We start from the raw sequence: 25,364 nt of genomic DNA on the forward strand, positions 1-25,364 counted from the left end.
GGGCTGTACAGAATCACAGAATTGCTTCTTGGTCAACATATAAGATGGCCTTGGCCCCTAGACCTTCCTGAAAAACATCTAGGTATTTAATTTGGACTTACTCAGGCAGCCATTTTCTAATCAAAAAATGTTAAGCCAATCTAGTTGAATCTTTCTCAACTAATTTCATCCCATCAAGCCTTTCACTACAATGAGTGGTAACTGCATCAGTTGCTTCTCATAAGAGACTGGAAATGAAGTTGTACCCTTAAATCTCCAGGGGCTCCCTGGTTCAGGTTCTGAGCCTGGCTGAGGTCTTACGCAAACTTAAGGCTTGGATTACAGAGTGAAGACTGGTTCAGCAATCACTGATAGAATCACACAGCTATTGACTTTCAATAGAAGTGGCTAACTGGGTTGGTGACGATTTGCCACAGCAGATTCACCGCCGATGATTAGCCATTGCCAGTTCTCCACCAGCATTTCTCCACTGGGGTCGTTTGACCTCTGGAGACTATTTGCCACCGGAAATATACATATGTTCTGATTGTTTTCCCTCCCGCCTGTTCTTTCATACTTCTCAGTCCCCTTTATTTACACAACTAAACACTACATATTGATAAAAAAAGAGGTAAAATAAATATCATTTTATTGGTTTATATATAAAAATGAGTTACAAACTTTAACCAGAAAAAGGAAATACATTTTTAAAATCTTTATAATGGCAGTAAAATCTCACATTAATATTAAACAATGAAATTTCAGTTCATTTGATATTTATGCGCTATTCCTCTAAGATATTCCAAACAATCTCTTTCACCGTATTCAAGAACAACGCAACGCAAACACTACCTTAACCAATATAATGACAATTTTATATAGTTTTGATATGCTTGTTCTCTAACATTTTAAACGTTGTTAAATTTTTAAAAATCTGTTAACAAAAATAAGTGGTTATTAAAATAGGTAAACGCTACCACCAACATTCAAAATGTACAACTTATTTGCGGTGACGAATCGTCTTCACTGGCCAATGGGCGGTGGCTAAGCATCCTTGGCAGACAAAGGGCAGTTGCTAATCGTCGGCAGCGAATCTGCTGTGACAAATGGTCCCATCCTGGGCTAACCATTTAACCAGATGTTTAATATGATTGGTTCTGATTTGAATGCACATGGAAATAAAAGGTCAGCCACTGTTCCAAACCAGCTGGAGGCAGACTTTCCATGGTGTATGCCCTCCTGGTTACAGATTTACAAGTTCTCTTACTCAAGGTGGGACTCTTTTGCTATCTCATGTCCACATACCAGCAGCATGTACAATGGCTCGCCAGCCCAGATCATGAAGAAAGTTTTAATGGTTTGGTAGAGGCTCAGTTTTGTTTTGCTGTGTGCTGACCTAGAGTCCCTCTATTCAGGATTTGTCTGGAGTGGGCTGGTATAGCCCAGAGAGGGACTCTGGTGGCTGCATGGTGTCGGCTGGAGAAGCCTGAAGCAGGACTCTTGCTTCTACATAGTGTGGGCTGGTGTAGCCCACAGTGGGCCTCTGGTTCCGGTACAGCATAGGCTGGGAAGCCCAGAGCAGATCATGGGCTGATGAAGACCATGTGGTCCAGTAGCAGCAGAGAAGGAAACATTGGACTCTCTTTGTCACATTTCTTTATGTTTTTATTTTATTTTAAGTTAATGTAAATGCCACCTATGCATGGTAATGGTACACACTTTTCATTGTATTTTATATTGAATACACATGACAATAAATGATTATTCAATTCGATTGAGGGTATGCAATTCCCTTCACTCAATTAGTGTTCCCCAAGCTCAGTCAGCCTGGCGAGGGTGTACACTTCTGTCAGAATACCCTGCAACTTATAAGCTCCACTTGCTGCATTTTCTATTGATAAAGCCAGTTGTACTGCCTATTTGAAATTCGTTTGGATTTCAGCTAGTAGGCAGTTTTGCATGGCTACATCATTGATCCCACATAGCAAATGGTCTCTCAGCAGCCTCCACCAGTCACCTTAATTTTGTCAAAAATCCTGATACAGATTCCCTTAGTTCATGAACTGCTGATTAAAATGCATAGTGTCTCACAATTAGAGGAGGCTTGGGGTTGTAATATTCCACAGCTTTGGCCCCCTTACCTAAGGAAAGATATGCTAGCATTGGAGGCAACCCAAAGAGATTTTCTAGGCTGATCCTGGGTATGGAGGAGCTGTTTTATGAGAAGAGGTTGAGTGGGTTGGGCCTCATTGGAGCTCAGAAGAACAAGAGGAGACCTTATTGAAACATATACGCTTCTTAGAGGGCTTCACAGGGGAGATGCTAAGAAGTTGTCTCCCCTTTGCAACAGTCTAGAACTGCAGGGCATAATCTCAGAGTAAGGGGTTACACATTCAAGAAGAGAGGAGGAGGATTTTCTTCCGAAGGTAGTGAATTTGTGAATTTCTTTACCAGTGGGTCATCAAACATATTTAATGGTGAAATTATCAGCTTTTTAGTAAGGAAGGGAATCAAGCGATATGGGAAAAGTAAGACAGTGGAGTTGATTATTATCAGATCAGTCATGATCTCATTGAATGGCTGAACAGATTTGATGGACTGAATGGCCTACATCTGCTCCTGTGACTTGTGGTCTTACAGTCATTGGCTGCTATCAGCCACTGTAATTGGCAACAAATAAACATTTTACTATACTCATTGAGTATACGTGACAATAAAGGCTATTCTCTAAAGGCTATTCGAAATGTTCAGCTGAGATAAATTTACTGCAATCCATCATCAACCATCCACAGCAGAAATTCTACCAATATGCACAAATGTTCTCAAACATCAATTTATCCAATTGCCAGGATCGAGTTGCTCCCTTTTTATTGATGAATCATTTCACTGGACCAAGTGGGAACAAGCTATAATGGATGAAGTGAGGAGCCTGTCAGGGTATGAATGTATATCATCACAACAGCAATACAATGGACAGCAAGGTAAGTCGCACAAATCTTACATTCGAATTTCAATAAGCAATGATTTTTCTGCTGGTTGAAGTATTCTTTAAAATTTGTTTATCGGCTACAGCTTAGATTTCCTGCAGCACTTTGTTTTTGGCAGTGAATCCCTTTTATTGTTTCACTTGAATCGCTTTTCCACAGAAACCTCAATGCTCCATGTTCTGATGCAGAGGATGTTTGAAATGTTTCCAAGTCACAATGACAATGCGTGCTGCAAAGGCAGTGCAGGCAACAGCTAGCAGTGTAGCTGGGAATGAAAGAAGACTAGTGTTAGTGTGTCACATTTCCATTATACTATGAATGGCATGCAGAGTGAGGAGAACATGATCACAGTACAAAAGCAGTATTGTTTTAAATAGATCATTATTCTTTTGACCTTTGGAGACATGCTGAGGAGATAATCACATGGTAGCTTAATCACTGGATCAGTAATCCAGAGGCCCAAGTGAATGCTTTCAGGACATTGGTTAGAATCCTGCCACTCCAAGCAGCTAGAACAAAATAAATATGGAACAAAAGTTAATACGAGCAAGGAACCGAGTAAGCCACTCAGTCCTTCATGCCTGCTCCATCATTCAATAAGATCATGGCTGATTTAAATTCAATTTCAACTCTACATTGCTGCATATCTCCCATAATATTTCATCCAGTAAGCTCAGTGATGGTGACCACAAAATAGCAACAATTGTCATAAAAACATATCTGGTTTCCTGATGTCTTTCAGGGAAGAAAATCTTTGGCTGACACGTGAATCGGGATCCACAGAAATGTGGTTGACTCTTAACTGTACCCTGGAATGTCTGAGCAAGACAATCCAATCAAGGGTAATGTACGATGGGTGACAATTTGGCCTTGAGGAGAAAGTGAGGTCTGCAGATGCTGGAGATCAGAGATGGAAATGTGTTGCTGGAAAAGCGCAGCAGGTCAGGCAGCATCTAGGGAACAGGAGAATCGACGTTTCGGGCATTAGCCCTTCTTCAGGACAATTTGGCCTTGCCAGTGATTCCCTTGAAATAATTTTTAAAACTCTTTGGGTAGAAACTTCCTCTCCCAAGAACATGGTGGATTGTGTGGCCATTAATGTCATGGAAATTCCTGCTGCCTTCTTCCACTTTTAACTATCAACGGGGACTCTTAAGTGATCTGTGGCATAAATGGTAGTGCAGGGACAGAGGGTGCTGGTTGTTGAAGCACACCTCCTGACGTTGCTTCTGAACCACCATCTCCACAAGCCACAAGCCACTCTTTCCACTTGCACATCTTCCCCCCGACCAGAAAAAGACCTACTTCTGCCCCTGGACCTCTACCTTACTATGTTGTGCTGACTGTCGAGAAGTGCATTGGAAGAGGTGAACAGTAATGTAAAGCATGGTTGGCTGGGTAGAAGGTCACCATGATGGTCTTGAGAAACAGAAAGCTAACTTACTGCTCTCTTTCTCTCCCCCTCAACCTAATTTAAATCCTTTTCAAACCTTTTAACAAGGAATCACAATATTGCAATCCCATTTGGCTTAAACACAGACTTTATCCATAGCTGGGATGAGAAGGACCAAAATTTATAGAGAGCTTTAAGCAATCTCTTCAGAGCTGATTGCATAACCTCTGGAGCTAGTGGGACTTGAACCCAGGCCTCCTGGCTCAGAGATGTGGACATTACCACTGTAATATGGACCAAAATACTTGAAGTGACAATAGAACTGATCAATATTTGGCTACGTATCATGGCCATTTTTACATCTAATATACTGTCAGTTGGCACATAAGACATGGTAGATGAAATTTAATTGGCCACGGATATGGTTGCTAGCTTAACCTTTGAGAAAACACATGGATTCAGGGATTCAAAAATAGTTATAGTCAGTTTATCAGTGCCAACCAATAGTTAAACTGACATGGGTAGAAGATTTAAATAAATACAGAGAATGCTAGAGAAACTCAGCAGGCCTGACAAATGCGTGGTAAGAGGAATAAAATTAACAATTTCAGTCCAATATAACTCTTCCTCAGAAGTTCAGAAGAAGTCATACTGCACTCAAAATGTTAACTGGGCTTCTCTCTCCACAGATGTTGCCAGCCCTGTTGAGTTTATTTGGCATTTTCTATATTCATTTCAGATTTCCAGCTTCTGCAGTGTTTTGTGTTTTTATAGGTAGAAGATCGGCTGGCTAACAGGAAGCAGCAAATAGGTATAAGTGAGTCTTTTTTTCTGTTGGCAGGATGTAATGAGTGGTGTGCTACAGGCAACTGTGTTGGGATCTAAACATTTCACAATTTATACAATTGCTCAGATAAAAGGACAGAAGATACGGTCACGAATTTTGCTGATGACACAAAGATGGATAAGAAAATAAGTTGTGAAGACGATAGAAGGAGGTTACAAAAAGTTGTGAGTGGGCGAGGAAAACATTAGGCAGGAAGAATAAAGAAGAAGCATGTCATCTAACTTTTGAGAGATTGCAAGACTCTGAGGTGCAGAGGAATCTGAGTGCACTCTGCATGAATCACAAATAGCTGCTCAAGAGGTACAGCAAACTCATTAGGCAAACTCATAGAATGGTGTCATGAAGAAAACTGAATGCAAAAGTAAGGAGGTTAAGCTTTAGTTATACAGTTCACTTCACCTAACAAAGGAGCAGCACTCTGAAAACTTGTGATTTCAAATAAACATTTTGGGTAATAACTTGGTGTTGTGTGATTTCTGACTTTGTCCACCCCAGTCCAAGACCAGCACCTCCACATCATCAGTTATACAGGGCACTAATGAAACTGCATCTGGAGTACATGCACGGTGTTGGTCACCTTATTTAAGGAGTGAGTTAAATGCATTAGAGACAGTTCAGAGAAGGTTTACTATGTTAATATCTGGAATGAGTGGGTTGTCTTATGAGACAGATTGGACAAGATATGCTTGTTTTTGTTATAGTTTAAAAGAGTGAGAGGTAACTTTATTGAAACATATATGAACCAGAGGGGTCTTAACAGGATGGATGCGGAGAGGGCATTTCTTCCTCTGGGAGAATCTAAAACTTGGGGTCACTGTTTAAAAGTCAGGTGTCACCATTATAGATGATGTGTTTTTTTCCTCTCAGATGATCATGAACCTCTGGAATGTTCTTCCCAAAAAGGTCTTGGAAACAGAGTCTTTGAACACTTTTAAGCAGAGATAAAAAGGTGAGGTGGACTGGTCATGCTAAATTGACCCATAGTGATCAACAATATACAGGCTAGGTGGGTTAACTATGGTAAATGTGAGGTTTCAGGGATAGGGTGGGATGCTGTTTGGAGGGTCAATGCAGACTTGAAGCCAAATAGCCTCTATCTACACTGTTGGGATTCTATGATTACATGATGAATACATTTTTGTTGAAGGGGTAAAAAGTTATCACATAGGCAGGAATGTGAATCTAAGGTTACACTTAAATCATCCATGATTTTATTAAATGGTGGAACACGTTTGAGTGGCTGAATGGCCTTTTCTTATTCCTGATTTGTATGTTAAAGAGAGTTCATTATGAAATACCTTGTGTCCACTATCGTAGAAATGTTATGGCACAGAAAGAGACCATTCAGCCTATTGTGTCTGCACTGGCTTTGCGGTTCTATTCTTAAGACAGGATATGGGCACTAAAAAGACAGATGGCTTGTAATTACAGCGGGTCATAAAGCATGCCAATCATGCAAACAGCTTTATCAAGACACTTGGCCACATCAAGGAAACCTTTTCAGATTTCATGGAGTTATTATATGGTCAGGTGGAGCAAGAATCCCTGAAACAATGTGAGGTATATTTGGGTGATGCTCTCAGCTCAACTTGTGGAATGTGGACCTCCCCAGCAGTCCTGTAACAGTTGCAAAAGCCATTTTGAAACTATTTTTAGGGATATAAGGATTAATCAATCCCTTTATCATCATAGGGTCTGAACATGTGTACACAGATATCATAAGGAAAACTAAGCTTTCTTTGGTCCCTCGCTGCAGAATACGATAGAAGTTCTATCTTGCTTCTGGATACTTGATCAGTGTTCCAGGTGTGAACAGAGCCTGGATATGACTAGCAGGACTGAGTGTTGTGAGCATCATTCTTTATTCTCTTTTTCCTTATCCTTTATTCTCCTTTTCCTTATTCTTGTACAGGATGTTGACATCACTGGCAAGGCTGATATTTGTCATTTCTATTGCCCTTGAACTGAGTGCCTTCCCAGGCCATTTCAAAGGTCAGTTAACAGTCAACTCCACCACTGTGGATATGGAATCACATGTAGGTCAAACCTAGTAAGGATGACAGATTTCCTGTCCTAAAGATCATTAAATGAAAACATTTTTTTAAAAACACCAGTTAACAGTGGTTATATGGTTACTATTAAAGCAGCTTTTAGTTCAGATCCTAGCTGAATTAGACCTGACAGCTGGATGCAAGTGATAATATTTTCTGTGGTTACATTTGTGACAGAATGCTTGGATGAAAGTGATCAGTTGTTTTTACAATGGGTTTAAATAAAGAGATTAGAGATAAATGGGGACTGTGTAGATTGATTCAGCTTTGAGTGTATAAATGTAGATATGTGGACGTGTAAAACTTTGAATTCAGTTTAAAGTAAGCTGGATAAAAGGAGCCAGTTGATCTTTGGCTTCAAAAGTAAACACAAAGTGGACTAGTACAATTTAGCTTCTGTGGCATATTTATAAAATGATAACAAAACTGAATGGAAAGAGATTTTGTTTTGAAAGAGATTTGGAAAGAGATGGCAAATTTTGTTTGTTGTTAATGGATCCTGAATGTTTATCGGTGTACTCTTCATACCCTTGTGACTTTTAGTAAAATTAGTTCAAGAATTTTAGAATCCTTTTAAATCTGCAGTGGAAGCATCACTTTAAAGACAATGCAATTTGGCTTCAAAGGAAATGCAGTCTTGGAGGCAGAAATATAGAATAATTGCTTTTAGAATAAGGGCGGCACGGTGGCTCAGTGGTTAGCACTGTTGCCTCACAGCGCCTGGGTTCAATTCCACCCTCAGGTGACTGTCTGTTTGCACATTCTCTCCGTGCAGGTCAGGTGAATTGGCCATGCTAAATTGCCTGTAGTGTTAGGTGCATTAGTCAGAGGTAAAATGGATCTATGTAGGTTACCCTTCAGAGGGTCAGTGGGGACTTGTTGGGCCGAAGGGCCTGTTTCCATACTGTAGAGAATCTAATCTAATCCTCTCCATTTACTAGTGTTACTATTTATTCTACTTAAGCCTAAGTGCTCAAAACAGTTCATGTATTAGAACACTGCTGCCCTCACAATACTATGTGAACAGCTAAGACATAAACATTTCCTCAGAGCCTGCCACTTGGCAAGGTGATGCAAAATCTGCAGTGGGAGCTTCACTTTAAAGACAATGCAACTTGGCTTTAAAGGAAATACCGTCTTGGAGGCAGAAATATAAAGAATAATTGCTTACAATGGTACAGAGAAGATAGTTGGACATTTGTAATAATTGCTAAAGAGCTGACAAGACCATATACTGAAGTGCATGCAAGATATTTGGGGATAAAGCTGACACTCTGGTTATCAATTCGGTGGATATTGATAAACCAGGTAACATATACTGTTTCTCTTTCTCCATCTCCTCTCCTCTAAAGGAGGAAGAAACAGCCCAGTTGACAGTACCTCTCAATTTTGCTCACATTTCTTCTGTCACAACCTCACCTGGGGATTCCTGCACCATCCAAATGTACCATTTCAAAACTGTATACAATCCTTCATTGGTAAGTTAGCCTGCCTCACACAAACAAAAAAAATCAAAACCCAACATTGGCTTTGCATTTACAAGCCATGTCCTGTTGATGATAGGTCAGTGCTGTGAAGTAATGGTTCGAAGAAGGTCACCAAATATTTCTGTCTGTTGCAGTAGAGATAAAGACAGCTTGAAACTTGTCTTATGCCCAATATAGGATTTACAATTTCTTGAGAGAAATATTTCCACCAAGTCATTAATTACTGAATAACTTGTTCAATAACTTTGGGCAAGATCTCACACGTCATTCTGGGGAAGAATACTGGGCAGTTGTTCCACTTCAGCTACTGTCATTGTGAAATGACTCACTGACGTTGTTGGCAAGAAAATATCTGACTTGTTTGCACATTCTTTTCCTGGACCTTTAGATGTTGTAGCCAGGATAAACTTCCATCAGCATGAATATTTACCTTTTAATCGACAAGTCAATGCCATGGAACTGAAGACATCAATTTATGCAAAATAAATTTAACTAGTTCTCTGAAAATAGTAACAAGAAAATAGAAGTTGTCAAAAAGCTCAGCAGACCTGGCAGCACCTTGTGAGGAAGGGTCACTGGACCCAAAACGTTAACTCTGATTTCTCTTTACAAATGCTGTCAGACCTGCTGAGCTTTTCCAGCAACTTCTGTATTTGTTTCTGATTTAAAGCATGCACAGTTCTTTCGGTTTTCTCTGAAAATAGTGTTCAGAAGGAAATGCAAGTTAATGCGATATTACCAAGAATTATTTTGTCTGTGACACTTACCAATATAGATGTTGTTTCTGGTTGGAGATATGGCATTGTAATTTTTCTCTAAAGATCCTGATAATGCCACAATAACAACTGGATAGACAGTAAGTGTGTAACGCACATATTGATCAAGCACAACATTTTCCAAATAGAACCTGTGGGAAAAAGTAAAAATAGATCATTTATCTGCCTATGCAGTACTGTGGCACACTGCTGGTGGCTGGTGAGTCTTATTACACAAATCTGGGATTGCAGGACACAATGCCAGACTTGGAGATATGCCAGGATGGTGACAATGGCTACTGAAAGATTAGTGCCAGTATCCTCTGTGCAAAGGTGCAAGTGCTTGGAGCTCATGGATTGTGCCCTGCTGTGCAGTTTGGCTGCGGGCAAGTTGGAGGTCATTTAGAGAAGGTGGTGGATAGAATCCATCAAAAACCCACTTTCGTTTCCATGTGGGGTTTTCCTGGTGGCAAGTTTGTTGGATGAGTTTTGTAAAATTGCAGCCGGAGTATTAATGAGGAGAGTTGGGCAATCAACAAGGACCTTAACAAGCATTAATCATCAGGATAATTTTGAAAAGTGTAAGAGACAGGGGCAAGATGATTCCAATGTTGAGATGGACCTTGACAGGCTTCTCTACCAATTCTACCACATATCTCACCATAGCCCACATAGTTCCCACTCACAAATAAGTTAAAAGAATAGAAAAGATTTGGATTACAACTTGGGAAAGTCACCATTTTTACAGGAAGATTAAAATAGAAAGCTATTATCTAAATGACACGAGATTGCAGAGCTCTGAGGTGCAGTAAGATTTGAGTGTCCTAGTGCACGAGTGTACTTGGAACACAGGTACAGCAACTAATTAAAACGTTTATAGAAAATTATCATTCATCATGAAAAGAATTAAATACAAAAGTTGAGGTTATACTTCAATTATACAGGAACTGATGAGACACCACATCTGAAATACTGAGCACAGTAATGTTTTCCTATTTATGAAAAGATGTAAATGCATTGGAAGAAGTTCAGAAAAGGTTGACCTGGAATGGTGGTAGGTTATCTTATGAGTAAATTTTGGACAGACTAGGCTTGTATTCACTGAAATTTCAAAGACTAATGGTGATGTATTTAAACTAACAAATGATATGGACAAAGTTAACTCTGCAATCTTACTTTAAATCAAATGGAGGGGTTTTTAGCTGAAGATTCAAAACTCATAAAAGATAATGTTAGCACAAGTATCAGGTGGATCTTCAGAATTCAGTGAGTGACCAGCAACGTGGAATGAACCTCTGAACAGAGCACGGGAGCAAAATGCCTGGTATCTTTTAAGAAGTGGTTAAATGCAGCAATGGAGAAGGTGAAAAGAACATAGGCTTCTTCTGTGCTGAATGCATCTTGACATTAGGAAGTCCTCTGAAGTATTCTGAATCAGCAAAGGTTGTGAAATTTTAATTTCAGAATTATACTAAAAACTATTCATAGCTTTGACTCAAGAACCTGATATAAACGTAGTTGGGCTGTCAGGAAAGCTCTGTGCTTGCCCAATTAGTTAAAAGCCCAGTCTTTGAAACTTCTTCAACCTCAACATTAAATTTATAAATGGAACCCCTACTTGTTCCTCTTCTTCCCAATGCTGAAGTTAATTGTGGCATAATAACAGAGAGCAGGTTGAAAAGCAATCTTAGGTCTTCCTGCTTTGTAAAAACTAGTGTCAGTAGCATGGTACCTACAATAACAGAGATTTCCAGCAATGACAATTTTAACACCAGATGGTGAAAACTGATTAAAATTGTAACTGTGCATACCATAAAATGACCTCAAAGGCCAGGATAGAGAGTGAAACTGTACCAGAGGTCACATTTGAAATACATCCACTATAAGTTAATACGACAGCAAAGTTGATCAGTGTTGCTATGGTTGTCCATGTCGCATAAACAGCCAGTCCATTCTGTATCTACAAATTAGGTAATAGACATTCATTGAAAGGAGTCAGTCTCAGTAAAACAATTAAATATTTTCCATAAGACCAGCTGAACTGGAAAAGAAGACGCTATACTCTGTGATGTTAAAATGCTTAAGGTAAAATTGAAACTTGTATCCTGAATGCAATCACTTTTTATGTCTGTCAAACATACACTGTTGTATATATACTTTGTTTTTCACCTTTAAGGTTTCCATGTGCACTATGTATACAATGTTGTGACTTTGCTTGATAGTTGACCTGTACTGAGTTGCAAGTTGCACACACAGAGAAATCTGTCAGTTTGTGACAGTGTCTGCTTCATAACTCAATATATGGTTTATTGTTTAAAACAAACTAACCCATGATGTGAGCACTGCTGCCTCACTGCACCAGGGTCCCAGGTTCGATTCCAGCCTCGGGTGACTGTCTGTGTGGAGTTTGCACATCCTCCCCATGTCTGTGTGGATTTCCTCCGAGTGCTCCGTTTTTCTCCCACAGTCCAAAGGTGTGCAGGTCAGGTGAATTGGCCATGTTAAATTACCCATAGTGTTAGATGCATTAGTCAGAGGGGAATGGGACTGGTTGGATTACTCTTCGCAGGGTCGGTGTGGACTTGTTGGGCCGAATGGCCTGTTTCCGCACTGCAGGTAATCTAATCTAATCTAAAAAAGTTAAGCAATCCCTGATGACCAACTGATTATTAGACCATTATAAATAATATCACAAACAACAGCTATGAAATTAATTGCCAGTAATGCCATGGCAGATAAACTCATCACATGGTTTTTGAGCAATCCCTTTGTTCTTTGTATGGACATTACTCATTTAAAAGAAACAGATTAATGACTATGTTAAAGTAATGAATGGCAGAATTTCATACAAACGTGGTAAGCATTTGCTATTGATGGCAGTAATTTGCAGGTTGAAAGAATCCCATCAAAGCACTTTCTCCCTTCAAAGAAGTCAGGCTGTTGGCAGGCCCCTTATGAAAGGAATTCAAAGCTGCCTTGCAATTAAATCTGATAAATATACTAGGAATGAGTTGTAGCCTCATACAGTATGGAAACAGACGCTTCAGTTTAACTCATCCACGCCTCAGGATATCCCAATCTGACCTAGTCCCATTTGCCAGCATTTGACCCATAGCCTTCTCATCCCTTCTCAGACCCATCCACACACCTTTTAAATGTTGTGAATAGATTTTTGAGATTTGCTGGATTCACAACAGTGTTTCCAAGCCCCTTAGCCACCTTCAGGCTAAAATCCAGGTCCAAGTGTCTGCCAAGCCTAACATACGCTATCATATCTACTGCTTTGAGTTTCTTTTTACATGTTGAATATTGACATATGAACATTTTTCAATTCAATACCTCTCTAGGGCATTTTTTAAGAAAATAACCATGAATTTCCTTCGCAGTGCCCTAATTACCCTAAGGCATGTCACACCAGCTCCCAGCTTGATATTTTAACAGCTGAGATAGTAATTCTTCATTTATTTTTCTCAGCAACTCTCCAATATTGAATAACATATATCTTATAGATTCTAACGCTTATCCAATCACTGCCTCAAACTCTCTCTTACCCTGCTGTAATCCCTCCATTGCTGTTGGCTGTACTTCCAAATGCCTACGTCCTCCCAAGCTTGGGAATTCAATCCTATTCATTTCCTCCCTCCTCAGTATTCAAGGGCCCAAACACACCTTCCAGTCAATCTAGTCTACTTCATTCACTACTCACAATGTGGTCTCCTCTACATTGAGGAGACAAAGCTTAGATTGGATGACTGCTTTGCAGAACACTTATGATCTGTCCACAAAAAAGACCCTGAGCTTCCTGTTACCTGCCACTTCAACACATCACTTTGTTCCCTGGCCAACATCCCTGTCTCAGGCTTGTTGCAGTGCTCTGGTGAAACTCAGCACAAGCTGGAAGAACAGCGCCTCATTTTCTGCTTTGGAACTCTACACCTTAATGGACTCAATATTGAGTTCAATTTTAGGGCTTGAGCCACTTTCTCCCATGTCTTTAACCCAACCCCCCACACCCCAGGCTTTGTTATCACATATAATGCTATTACATGTAAATCATTGTTAGCCACTAGGAGTCCCCTGCCATTCTTCTAGGCTGACCGTTATCTACTCCTTTATCTGCCCAACTGTTTTGGTCTCTCTTTTGGTTCTATCTCCACCCATTATTTACTCCTTACCCTTGTATCTTCTTCATAAAAAACAACTTTTTCCTAGCTACCATTAGTTCTGAGAAAGGGTCACTAGACCCGAAATGTTAACCGTGATTTCTCTCCACAGATGCTGCCTGACCTGATGAGTTTTTCCAGCAATTTCTGTATTTGTTTTTGTTGGAGAAACTCAGAAGATTGGGCTGAATTTGTGAAGAGAGAAATACTTTATATTTCAAGTACAGCATGACTCTTTTTCCGAACTCAGCTGATCCGGTTATTTCTCGCGCAGATATATTGAACCAATAATAAGCATTTTTCCATTCCATCTTAATAAACTTTGTCTTTTCAAATTGATGTTCCATAAACACATACCAGTATTCTGACAAGCCACATATCAATCTTTCGATACTTTTGCATCCATGGGAGCTGAGTATGTAGCGCACGATAAGTAAAGAATAAAGCCACGTAATTGGTGAAAACAATCAAAGCAAGGAAAGCGAGTGCAGGAATAATGTACCTGAAATAAAGGGAAAAAACAGATCAAACACTGATATGGAAAGCAGCTGAGGAAAATGAAACTCAATGGGAGAAGTAACATTTACATAGACGGTGCAACATTTTTTTTAGAAGCAGGTCTACATTCACCCTGTTTGTTTATAATAGCGACACTGCTATACTTAATATTGGGTCTGTTCCATACACAAATGGGTTCCAATTCTCCTGCTTCATTTTTTAATAAAAGGAAGAAGGAATGAGTCTGCCTCCTCTACATATTTAAACTCGAATCTTCTGCTCTGAAGACCATATTGCTTAAAATTCAAATTCATAGTTCTGGATTGGGATATAAGTTCAAATTGCACATGAAAAAGACCTACAGCAATCTTCCTTTTTGAAAAAATGAATCTCATACAAGAAACTAAGCTCGTAGTTTCCTCTTAGCTGATTATTCAACTGTTTTACATTACTTTCTAAAACTCTGCCCTTCCTGGCATATGGTCTCACAAGATCTAGTTTCCCATAATCGCTGTCAAAGTTAGACTCCAAATACTGAGTCCAGTTTTGGGCACCATGCTTTATGAAAAATGCCTCAATTTTCAAAGTCTGTGGAAGAGACAAACTGGAATATCATTAGCGATGAGTAGCTTCAGTCATGTGGGAAGACTAAAGTTGTGATTAACCTTCCCAGCACTAAGACAGACAAACACTGATTTCAAAAGGTGTTCAAAGTTTTCAGGGGGTCAATAAAAAGTATATAGGACAAAACTGTTTCCATTGGCAAGTGGGTTGGTAACCAGAAAAGACAGATGTAAAGAAATTGGCAGATGGAACTAAGAGAGGTATTTATTTTTCCCTTTCAGAATTGTTACCAAAGGTGTGCTATGGATCCTCCATTCCTTCAAGGTCTGGCTCATTTTATGCAGTCACTTTTTTGTCTGTTTCAATATACCAATAATAAATTAAAAGCAGTGTTGGAAATACTCAGCAGGTCTGGTGGCACCATCAAAGAGGAAAACAAAGTTAACATTTTAAATTGACTCTGATGTAGAATGTTTTCTTTATTTATTTGTGGGATGTGGGCATCGCTGGCTGGCCAGCATTTATTACCCATCCCAAGTTTCCCATGAGCGGGTGCTAGTGAACTGCCTTCTTGAACTGCTGCAGTCCACCTGTTGTGGTTTCATACATAATGTCGCTTGGGAGGGAATTCCAGGATTTTGACCCAGCGACAGTGAAGGTATGGGGATATATTTCTAAAGTTGATGAGTGGCTTGGAGGGGAACTTTCAGTTGGCAGTGTTCCCATATATCAGCTGCCTTCCCCTTTTAGATAGTGTCATGTGTTTGGAAGGTGTTGTCTGAGGATCTCTGGTGAATTTCTGTAGTGCTTCTTGTAGATAGTAACATACTGCTGTTACTGAGCATCGGTGGTGAAGGGAGTGAATGCTTGAGGAAGTGGTGTCAATGAAGCGGGTTGATTTGTCCTGCTTGGTGTCCAGCTTTTTGAGTGTTGTTGGAGCTGTGCTCATATCGGCAAGGGGGTAGGATACCATCACACTCCTGACTTCTGCCTTGTAGATGATGGATACGCTTTGGGAGATCAGGAGGTATGTTACTCGCCACAGTATCCTCAGCTTCCGAACTGCTCTTGTAGCCACTGTGTTTATGTGGCAGGTCCAGTTGAGTTTCTTGTCAATGGTAACACCAAGGATCTTGGTAGTGGGGATTTCAGTGATGGTAGCACCATTGAATGTCATGAACTGATGGTTAGATTGTTTCTTATTGCTGATGGTCATAGCCTGGCATTTGTGTGGCATGTATGTTATTTGCTACTTTTCAGTCCAAGTCTGGATATTATCCAGATCTTGTTGCATTTGAACATTGTTATGACACGGGGTAAACTCTCCTGCTTAATGTAAAGCAGCAACACAGAAAAGATTTATCCTCTGCAGCAATCTGTGAAAATTCAAGAGGCCAAGATCTAATTAAAGTAAAAATTAACAAATTTATTTCTTAAAGTAGAACAGAGAATAATTAACTAACAACTATTTACAACTCCTTCCCCTAACCTATCTTTTACCTTCCCTTCTACAATACTAGTCCGATAAAATCCCCGATTACAAATTACAAAACAAAACTTCTTATCTCAAAACTAGGCTTCTTTCGGTTCTTCTCTGTATTTTGGTCTTCTTTTCTTCTTGGGGATTCTGCTTCATAGGTTACTGATCGATAAAGGTACCTTTAAGACAGCTATTTTTCTGGGCAGTGTACAGATATCATTGGCTTGGCAGTTCTCCTCTCAACTGTTCAATGTTCCCAAGTCTTATACTCCCAGAACTTGGGATTGTGTCATTGGCTTTTAAGATTGTCAATATACTAAATTCAAACTTGATTGGAATTTGGTTTTTTTGGGGTATAATTTAAACTGATTGGCTGAATTTGAATTTGTATTTTATTGTCTCATAGCAACTTAGCCAGTGCTATCAGTTCTGAACCAAATGTTACATTGTATTTTATTGAGAACACTTGGTGCTATCACTGTTAGCTTTTAACTCTTTAAAGGTACAGTACACCCACATCTTCATAACAGCATGGACTGACTGCCTTGGTATCTGAGGAATCACAAATGGTGCTGAACATTGCGCAATAACCAGCGAACATTCCCATTTTTGACCTTATGATGGCGGGAAGGTCATTGATGAGTAGCTGGGGACACTGCCCTAGGCCATAAGACCATAAGACATAGGAACAGAAATTAGACCATTCAGCCCATCAAGTCTGCTCTGCCATTCAATCATGGATGGTAAGTTTCTCAACCACATTCTCCTGCTTAGAACATAGAACATTACAGTGCAGTACAGGCCCTTTGGCCCTTGATGTTGCACCGACCTATGAAACCAATCTGAAGCCCATCTAACCTTCACTATTCCATTATCATCCATATATTTATCCAATGACCATTTAAATGCCCTTAAGGCTGGCAAGTCTACTACTGCTGCAGGCAGGGCATACTAGGCCCTGACTACTCTCTGAGTAAAGAAACTACATATGACATCTATCCTATATCTATCACCACTCAAGTTAAAGCTATGTCCCATCATGCTAGCCATCACCATCCGAGGAAAAAGGCTCTCACTGTCCACCCTATCTAATCCTCTGATCATCTTGTATGTCTCTATTAAGTCACCTCTTAACCTTCTTCTCTCTAATGAAAACAGCCTCAAGTCCCTCAGACTTTCCTCATAAGGCCTTCCCTCCATACCAGGCAATTTCCTGGTAAATCTCCTCTGAACCCTTTCCAATTCTTCTACATCCTCCCTATAATTTGGCAACCACAACCGTATGCAATACTCCAAGTGTGGCTGCACCAACGTTTTGTACAGCTGCAACATGACCTCATGGCTCCGAAACTCAATCCCTCTACCAAAGGAACATGACATACCATACACCTTCCTAACAACCCTATCAACTGTGTGGCAACTTTCATGGATCTATGCACATGGACACTGAGATCTCTTTAGCCCAGTACTCTGTATTCCTGTTACACCTGCCAAAATGAATCACATCACACGTTTCAGCATTAAACTCCATTTGCCACCTCTCAGCCCAGCTTTTCAATGTCCCTCTGTAACCTGCAACATCCTTCCACTTTACTGAAGCCCACAGACACTACATTAATTGCTTTACCCTCATCCACTTACCTTGGTCACTTTCTCAAAGAACTCAATAAGGTTTATGAGGCATGACCTACCCATCACAAAACCATGTTGACTATCCCTAATCAAATTATTCCTTTCTAGATTATTATAAATCTTATCTCTTGTAACCTTTTCCAATACTTTACCCACAAATGAAGTAAGGCTCACTGGTCTATAATTACCTGGGTCATCTCTACTGCCCTTCTTGAACAAGGGGACAACATTTGCAATCCTCCAGTCTTCTGGCACTATTCCTGTTGACAATGATGACATAAGGATCAAAGCCAAAGGCTGTGCAATATCCTTCCTAGACTACCACAGAATCCTAGGATAAATCCCATCCAGCCCAGGGGACTTATCTATTTTCACACTTTCCAAAATTGCTAACACCTCCTTTTGCGAACGTCAATCCGGTCTAGTCAAATAGCCTGTATCTCAGTATTCTCCTCAACAATGCTGTCTTTTTCCTGTGTGAATATTGGCGAAAAATATACATATAGTGCCTCTTTTATCTCCTTGGACTCCACGCACAACTTCCCACTACTGTCCATTACTGGCTCTAATCTTACTCCAGTCATTCTTTTATTCCTGACATACCAATAGAAAGCTTTAGGGTTTTCCTTGGTCCTATCTACCAAAGACTTCTCATGTCCCCTCCTGGTTCTTCTTCCTCCGCATAACTCTTGATCTGCTTGACACTCAAGAACTTATCTATCTCAGTCTTAAATATACTCAATGACCTGGCCTCCACAGCCTTCTATGGTAATGAATTTCATAGATTCGCCATTCTCTGGGTGATAATGTTTCTCTTTATCTCCATTCTAAAAGGTCTTCCCTTTACTCTAAGGCTGTACCCTCGAGTCCTATTCTCTCCTAACAATGGACAAATCTTCCCAACATCTACTGTGTCCAGGCCATTCAGGATTCTGTATGGTTCAATTAGATCTCTCCTTATCCATTGAGTATACAACTAAGTCCTCAAATATCATTCGCATGTTAAGCTTTTCATTCCTGGGACCATCTCGTGAACCTCCTCTGAACACGCTCCAGGGCCAGTACATCCTTCCTGAGATATGCGTACAATACACCAAATGTGATTTGATCAGAGCCTCAGAAGTACATCCCTGCTTTTATATTCTAGTCCTCTCAAAATAAATGCCATAATTGCATTTGCCTTCCTAAGTACTGACTCAGCCTGCAAGTTTACCTTGAGAGAATCCTGGACTAGAACTCCCAAGTCTCTTTGCACTTCAGACTTCTGAATTTTCTTCCCAGTTATAAAATAGTCCATGTCTCTACTCTTCCTACCAAAGTGCACGACCTCATACTTTCCCACATTGTACTCCATCTGCCACTTCTTTGCACATTCTCCTAAATTGTCCAATTCCTTCTGCAGCCTCCTCACCTATATGTCCCTCTACCTACCTTTGTATTGTCTGCAAACTTAGCCAAAATGCCCTCAGTTCCTTCATCTAGATAATTAATGTATGGAGTGAAAAATTGTGGTCCCAACACTGAGCCTTGTGGAACACCACTTGTCACCAGCTGCCATCCTGAAAAGGGCCCTTTAATCCCCATTCTCTGCTTTCTGCCAGTCAAGCTTCTATCCATGCTAGCCCCTTGCCTCTGACACCATAGGCTCTTACCTTACTCAGTAGCCTCCTGTGTGGCACCTTGTCAAAGGCCCTCTTGAAGTCCAAGTCGGTAACATCCATTGGCTCTCCTTGATCTAACCTGCTCGTTCCTGCCTCAAAGAATTCTCAAAGATTTGTCAGGCATGACTTCTCCTTGATGAAACCATGTTAACTTTGCCCTATTTACCATACATTTCCATGTATTCAGAAATCTCAACCTTCACAATAGATTCCAGGATCTTATCTAAACCGAGGTTAGGCTAATCGGTCTGTAATTTTCCCTCTTCTGCCATACTCCCTTTTTAAACAGAGGCATCACATTAGTGATTTTACACTTCTATGGGACCCTTTCTGATTCTACTGATTCCTGAAAGATCATCACTAATGCGTCCACTATCTCTTCAGCTATTTCTCTTCGAACTCTGTGTGTAGTCCATCTGATCCAGATGACTTATCCATCTTCAGGCCATTCAGTTTTTCTAGCATCATCTCCTTGGTGATGGCCACCATACTCAGCTCTGCCCCCTCACGCTCTTGAATTTTTCATGTCTTCTACCGTGAAGACTGATGCAAAGTAATTGTTCAGTTCCTTAGCCATTTTCTTGTTCCTCACTACTATATCTCCAGCATCATTTTCCAGTGGCCCAAAGTCCACTTTTGCCTCACTTCTGCTCTTTATATGTATAAACAAACTCTTATAGTCTTCCTTTATATTACTGGCTAGCATACTCTCATATTTAATCTTCTCCCTCCTTACTTATTTTTTTGATGCTCTCTGATGGTCTTTGTCAGCTTCCCAATCCTCTGGTTTCCCACTGCCCTTCACCACATTATATGCTTTTTCATTCACTTTTATGCTTTCCCTGACTTCCCTAGTCAGTCTTGGTTGCCTCATCCTCCCTGTTCCATGCTTCTTTTTCTGAGGGATGAATCTCTGCTGTGTCTCCTGAATTACTCCCAGAAACTCCTGCCATTGCTGTTCCACTGTCTCTCCCGCTGGCTCCTCTCCCAATCAGTTCTCTTCATCTCCTTCCTCATGCCTCTGTAGTTGCCTTTATTCAGCTGCAATGCCATTACCTCTGATTCTATTTTCTTCTTCTCAAATTGCAGAGTAAATTCAATCACATTATAATGACTGCCTCAAAAGGGTTCCTTCACCTTAAACTCCCTTATCAAGTCTAACTCATTGCACAACACTAAATCCAGTATTGCCTGTTCCCTAGTGGGCTCCACCACAAGCTGTTCCAAAAAAACCATTCGCAGTCATTCCACAAATTCCTTTCCTTGCAATCCACTACCAACCTGATTTTTCCAGTCCACCTGCATATTGAAAGCCCCTATGATCACTGTAACTTTGCCTTTCCTAATAATTTTTTCTATCTTCTGGTGTACCTTATGCCCCAGCTCCTGACTACTGTTTGGAGACCCGTACGTAACTCCAACTATGTTTTTTTTCACTTTTGCTGTTCCTCAATTCTCCCCACACAGATTCTACACCATATGACTGTACTTTAATTCTTAGTATTGATTTAATATCATTTCTTACTAACAAGGCAACCTCATCTCCACTGCCCACCTACCTATCTTCTCAATAGGATGCATATCCTTGTATATTCAGCTCCCAATCCTGAGCCCCTTGCAGTCACGTCTCCGTGATGCCCATCTAATGTCACACCTGCCAATTTTGATCTGTGCCAACAAGCTCATTTACCTTATTCCTTAAACTGCGTGCATTCAGATCTAACATCTTCAGTCATATATTAATCATCGCTCTTCTCATTGTTATTCGTTTGTCCAGTGTACTTGAAGTTTGATTGCTAACCATTTCCATACACTTTGTCCTATTTGTGTCTGTGCTGAAGATTTTAATAACCTCTCCTGACTTCAAGCTTTCTAATTTCTTCTGTAACTGAGCACTCCACTCCCCCTTACCCATTTAGTTTAAATCCCTGTCTACAGCCCAAGTGATACTGTTCGCTAGGATTCTGGTCCCAACATGGTTCACATGAAGACCGTTCCATCAGAACATGTCCCTTCTTCCCCAGCACTGGTGCTCTGAGGAACTCATGCAGAGATGTTCAAGAGATCAGACGACTGACCTCCAACAATCAGAACCATTTTGCTATGTGCCAGTATGACTGCAACCAGCTGAAAGTTTGACCCCTGATACCCATTGATTTGCTAGGGTGCCTTGATGCCAGACCCGGTGAAAAGGTGCCTTGCTGTCAATGGCCCTGGTGGAGCCACTGTTGATTTCTTCCATCATTTTATTGATATAACTATTATGTCCATAACTTCCTGTGATATTATCAATTTGAATCACCACATTCCCCTGCATCACCTGCTTCCTGGGTGGTGTCCATTTACTGTCTCATCTGCAAGACATCGCTTCTCAGTGTACTGCACTGAAGTGTCAGCTTGCATTTGTACAAATCCTTGAACCCAGAGCCTTCTGACTCAAAGTCAAGGCAGCCACATTAAGAACATAATGAGAACTAAACAAAATCAAGACACGTCAAGTCAGTAGCACAACAAAGGTATACATATTGTTATGTCTAGTCTGTAGGAATAAAATGGAGAAATTCAAACCAGTAATTGAAATATAAAGGTAAGAGTTTTAATGAAGAGCCATACCTGACTCAAAATGTCAACACTGTCTCTAATTTTCTGTACACACCGCCAGACCTTCTAGTACTTCCAGCACTTTCTGTTTTCAATTTATCACAGTGTTAACAGCTTTAACTACAACTGGAAAACCTGACTGCAAAAACTCAGCTCGACCTTGCTGTAGGGGACTTCCGCATATCAAAAGCCCCTTCCACTGTTGTTATGCTCTTTTCCACCCTCGTCCATTGGGCAGAAAATACAAACGTTTGAAAACATGTAACAACAGATTCAAGAACAGCTTCTTCCCTGCTGTTATCAGACTTTTGAATGGACCTCTTATATTCTAGAATTGATCTTTCTCTGCACATTTTCTGCAGCAGTAACACTACATTCTGCATTGTTTTCTATTACCCTGATGTACTTACGTAAGCTACAATTTGCTTGGATACCACTCAGAAAAATACTTTTCTCTGTATCTCAATACGTGACAATAATAAATCAAATCAAATATCTTATTGGTACCCCTCATGTGCTAAACTTTTGCCAGGTCCTTTCAGATTGTATTATGTTTCAGTGTTGTGACAGCAATGAAGAATTAGGATCTCATAAATGAGAATGAATGAGGAAGGAATAAAGGCTGAATTTAAATCTCATACAGGAAGAGAGTTAAAGAGAAGACTACATTTGAGAAAGAGGGGAAGAGGGCAAGGAAAATTAAATTTGAAATTTGAAATGTTAAATTCTGTTAAATCTCCAGCAATTGACTATACACACCAATGGGACTGAACAATATCAATTGTTCCCAGTTTGAGCTAAAGAATTTGAACAGAATTGCATTAAGTATCGTGTCATTCACAAAGCATCTTACATGATAAACAGTAACATTCTGCAGTGAGTTCCATGGCAAATAAATGGGCAAATTCGGAGTAAGAAGTCAGTTGTATGGTGTAAGAGAAACTGCACAGCATTCAACTGACCAGGAAGTTCACGAGGTTTTGAAATTGTGATTAGCTCTTAATCTCCTGAAATTGTTGATCAAATTGTAATTAATAAGAGTGTGCTATTACTATATCAATATTCAGAGGAGAAGCAGAATCAGCCAGAAATGCTCTATTGATGAAAGCACTATATTTTCAATACAGAGAGTGGTGGAAAAATAATACAGGTTCATTTGAGTCAAATATGTGGAGATCAAAGATAAGAAAGGATTGATACATTTGTTGGACCTTTAAGGATTAGAAAAGACATCCTTGCAGCAGGTTTGATTGTATCTGAAATATTACTTTCAGTTTTGGACACCACCTCTCAAGAATCTGATCTCTATTGTGATTCCATTTATACACGTTTATCCAAAATTCATTTTTAGTCAATAATAAAATGATAATTGTCCAACTTGTATTACCAAATTATCTGAGTACCTTCAACATATTTTGGACAGAGAACTCCAGGTCCCCATTTACAGATTTGTTTTTAGCAGTTGTGTTGATCTGGCACTTTTAGTTTAGTCCATTGAGTTTTCTATCTAATCTGCAAGGTAATACATATTATTAGCATTGGCCTTACTCCTGACCCTCTAAAATTGGTGACTATGATCAAGCGTTGGAAAAGAAGATTGAACAGAAATCAAATTGCAGATTGCAATTATATAAATTTACGGCCATTTTTGATTTGGGTGGGGAATGGAATAACCAAGACCTTGGGTATGGTTGACTTTTTGGAGTAACACAACAGGTTGGTCCCAATAAAAACTGAATTTTCCATGGATTTATCCTGCTTTCCCCAGTGGTGGTAGATAGGGGAGAAAAAGGCATCAGTTTTACAGGGAACATATATACCTCACAATGGCCCTGTTCGAAGCACAAAGGAACAACTTCTTATTGTTTTACAGGAAAGAAAGTAAATTAATTCATTTTACTATCAAGCTTTCTACATTCATAACTTGAGAGAAATAGCATTGCATTACCTGTCATTGTTACATAACACAATCGTTTAACAATCACTTAACCTTGTTCAACTTTCCATGTTAGATTACTCTTCCCAACTGGAAACCTTTTAACAATGGCAAAACTTTGCTGTACAAACAGCTTCACTAAAAGTGGGAAGTGTTAATTCCTGAGAGATCTCCTAAAGCTGAGGAAGAAAGTAACCATGCAAATTCCAGCATCTTGGTAGAATATTAACACACTCTGCCATATTCAAAACGACAGCATTTACTACAAGAATAATCATGGCAATCTTACTAATGTGATTGAAGTAGCTTTCTGTCACTTACTCTCTATCCCAAAGAAAAAGCCAACCTATGTTCAAAAGATTGTTTGTAATCCAAATGATGTAAAAAGGGCACGGTAGTATGGAAGGCATCCATGTAAGGGCACTCCTGTGTGAATACATATTAAGAAGAAACAAATTAATAACAATAGTGCATTTGTTTGTAAGACTGGAAAAATCAAAATATACTAAGGAATAAGTTACCATTAGACAACACCTTATACACCCTCCAGGAGACTACCCCACCTTCCTTGCTTTTCTACTTGACACTCTTATTAATAAAGGGTAAAAACAATGACTGCAGATGCTGGAAACCAGATTCTGGATCAGTGGTGCTGGAAGAGCACAGCAATTCAGGCAGCATCCGACTCTTATTAATAAAGCCCAGCATTCCATGTTTTGTTAGACTCTCCACCTACCCTGCCAATTTCACTGATTTTTAATATTTACCCCTGACCGTGCAGATAAAGACCATTCTTGATTGAGTTTTTTGAAGAAGTAACAAAGAAGATTAATGAGGGCAGAGCAGTAGATGTGATCTATATGGACGTCAGTAAGGCGTTCGACAAGGTTCCCCATGGGAGACTGATTAGCAAGGTCAAATCTCATGGAATAAAGGGAGAACTAGCCATTTGGATACAGAACTGGCTCAAAGGTAGAAGACAGAGGGTGGTGGTGGAGGATTGTTTTTCAGACTGCAGGCCTGTGACCAATGGAGTGCCACAAGGATCAGTTCTGGGTCCTCTACTTTTTGTCATTTACATAAATGATTTGGATGCGAGCATAACAGGTATAGTTAGTAAGTTTGCAGATGACACCAAAATTGGAGGTGTAGTGGACAGCGAAGAGAGTTACCTCAGATTACAACAGGATCTGGACCAGATGAGCTAATGGACTGAGAAGTGGCAGGTGGAGTTTAATTCAGATAAATGCGAGGTGCTGCATTTTGGGAAAGCAAATCTTAGCAGGACTTATACACTTAATGGTAAGGTCCTAGGGAGTGTTGCTGAACA

General features: G+C 40.0%; 1 protein-coding gene across 2 annotated transcripts in view; it reads right to left on the bottom strand.

Annotated features, from left to right (window-relative positions):
* Positions 1 to 677: 677 nt before the first annotated feature.
* Positions 678 to 25,364, bottom strand: part of si:ch211-161h7.5 — a 52,523-nt gene continuing 27,836 nt past the window's right edge. For both annotated transcript variants that reach the window (XM_043688448.1, XM_043688449.1), the window contains 5 exons: positions 24,356 to 24,460; positions 14,020 to 14,164; positions 11,311 to 11,459; positions 9,512 to 9,651; positions 678 to 3,231 (listed from right to left, as the gene is read on the bottom strand). In XM_043688448.1, the coding sequence (XP_043544383.1) occupies positions 3,131 to 3,231; positions 9,512 to 9,651; positions 11,311 to 11,459; positions 14,020 to 14,164; positions 24,356 to 24,460 (640 nt within the window). In that variant the 3' untranslated portion in view covers positions 678 to 3,130. The remainder of the gene's footprint in view (positions 3,232 to 9,511; positions 9,652 to 11,310; positions 11,460 to 14,019; positions 14,165 to 24,355; positions 24,461 to 25,364) is intronic.

Source organism: Chiloscyllium plagiosum, chromosome 4 (genome assembly GCF_004010195.1).
Source record: "Chiloscyllium plagiosum isolate BGI_BamShark_2017 chromosome 4, ASM401019v2, whole genome shotgun sequence".
In the NCBI taxonomy this organism is placed as follows: domain Eukaryota; kingdom Metazoa; phylum Chordata; class Chondrichthyes; order Orectolobiformes; family Hemiscylliidae; genus Chiloscyllium; species Chiloscyllium plagiosum.